This window comes from Octopus bimaculoides, chromosome 9 (genome assembly GCF_001194135.2).
Source record: "Octopus bimaculoides isolate UCB-OBI-ISO-001 chromosome 9, ASM119413v2, whole genome shotgun sequence".
Lineage (NCBI taxonomy): Eukaryota > Metazoa > Mollusca > Cephalopoda > Octopoda > Octopodidae > Octopus > Octopus bimaculoides.
Window position 1 is genome coordinate 10148583 of NC_068989.1, and position 2024 is coordinate 10150606.

The 2024-nt window shown below is 29.2% G+C and overlaps 1 protein-coding gene across 5 annotated transcripts in view; it reads right to left on the reverse strand.

Annotated features, from left to right (window-relative positions):
* LOC106871661 (mitogen-activated protein kinase kinase kinase kinase 4-like) overlaps nt 1-2024 on the reverse strand; it is a 277960-nt gene that overhangs the window by 61324 nt on the left and 214612 nt on the right. For 3 of the 5 annotated variants that reach the window (XM_052970405.1, XM_014918244.2, XM_052970403.1), the window contains exon 18: nt 904-951. The exons of the other annotated variants lie outside the window; for them this stretch is intronic. In XM_052970405.1, coding sequence (XP_052826365.1) covers nt 904-951 — 48 coding nt within the window. The remainder of the gene's footprint in view (nt 1-903; nt 952-2024) is intronic. 5 annotated transcript variants of the gene reach the window in all.

Consider the following 2024-nt stretch of genomic DNA (forward strand, 5'->3'; position numbering starts at 1 on the left):
ATCGTTGCAAGCCAGATGACAGCAGAGATTTTTTTTTTTTTTTTTTCCCTAAAACATGCAAAATGAATCTTGAACAATTATCTCCCCTTCTCTCATAGTTGCTAACAATTATAACTAGGTTTTTGTTTTCTTTCAACGAAGAAGATTTCAATAAGCAATTTTAAAAAAATTTTTTTTTGTATATCATTTAGTACATCATCCCTTAACTTATTAATCTGAAACCAATTCCTTGACCCACTTGAGTTATTTCCTTTAACTCTTTTTTTTTTTTTTTTTTTAACATTATCCCATATAAATCTTTTGAATATAAACAGTTTTATAAGAATTTTATTTTTATGAACGATGTCTCCTAACAAATTTACAAGATGCTGTATTAAAGCATACGTTAGATGTTTTCTTAGAAACAATATTTCCTGTCCATAAACAAATACATACACAAATAAACATTAGTCTTTGAATGTATACCTAAAAAAATACATTTAAGAGCTAAAAACAATACAAAGAAGTAATCAATGGATATTAAAAGGTATCTCATGAGAAATACCTAGAAATTAGAGCATATTCTGAGTTAGTTAGGTCAGGATTCTTCATGCTATAACTTGCATGGCTCATTCAATAAAACATTGCAGTAGAATTTGCATAAAAATACAGAAATTCATTAAAATATTAGTTTGCTTTCTTGGGTGATAGGCAAAAAAGGAGAGACTGAGAACTATTAATATACATGAGTGCATCGAGGAAGGAGGAGAATTGAAATGGGCGAGGGTGAAGTTCTTTTACTTTAATCAATAAGGTTTGGTTAGGCAATACAAATCGGGGTCCAAATCATGTACAAAATAGCTGGAGGACATGCAAGCAGCTGTGGTGTGTTGACCACACAAAATAGTCAAGGACTCTACAAACCTGTTTGGATAAGGATAATGACGGGAATCAGAAAGATACCCTTTGTACCTGAAAATCAGTTTTAAAATCAGTTTTCGAAAGAGTATGGAATATATTTATCATAAAATACTATTAATTAATTTTTTTTAAAAATCACAAAATTTTCAAAATCTTCCCCACTCAACAACCACAATTACCATTCTTAACATCTTCTTTTAAGACTCCTATTCCACCACCCCTTATTCATATCAGTTACATTGATGAGTGTTCGTGTCTTTCTTTTTCCTTTTTTTCATGTCAGCAAGAGTCTCTATAGGATTCAATAACATTTATTTGTTTATTTTCAAAATAGGAAGGGAAAAAAAAAGTCTTGCTCAAAGTATTCATTAATGAGATGGGTTTTTTTTTTTTCTTCGTTAAACAGCCTTGATATCAAGCAGATTATTAAGGCATCAGTCAACTTAAATTGAACGTCATTTGGAAATATCAAATATTTATAAAACAGAGATCTGGGATTAAAACCAGATAAAATAGATGAAAATTATGGAGTGAAGATAAAAATCACTTGTCAGAGATAGTTACAAAATAATAAAAAGGTTAAAAATGTGAAGTTTTTCATTGGGAAGACAACATCTTCCTGAACAAGTATTCTTGTTTATTAAGAGTAAAGACACTTAAGTATACAGATTATAGTTTACAAGCTGAAAAAGAAATTACACATTAAAAATATATCACTTAGAAGCCTGTCTCAAGGGGAAAAAAATAATAAAATGGAAACACTTTTCTTCTTCATTAATAAAGCAGTTAAATTAGAAATTAAGAGCGTGTTTATTAAAATCTTTCACTATATAACTAAATCTATTTGAGATGTTATTTGTGTTGAACAAAATCATAGGTTATTTAAAGAAGTTTCAGAATAGAAACAATAGAGTTGGAATTATAGTAGGGATAATAATAGAGATATCAAGAACAGCTATGATACGGTGGAGGCTCTATGATAGATTCAGGTTAACTTCAATATTAAACAATATTACATAAACACTTCTTAGCATTTGATTTGCAGAAAGAAGACTGCATTAAAATATAGAGAAACCTGATTTGGTGAGAGAATGCCTCAATGTACTGACCGATATCTATATCTA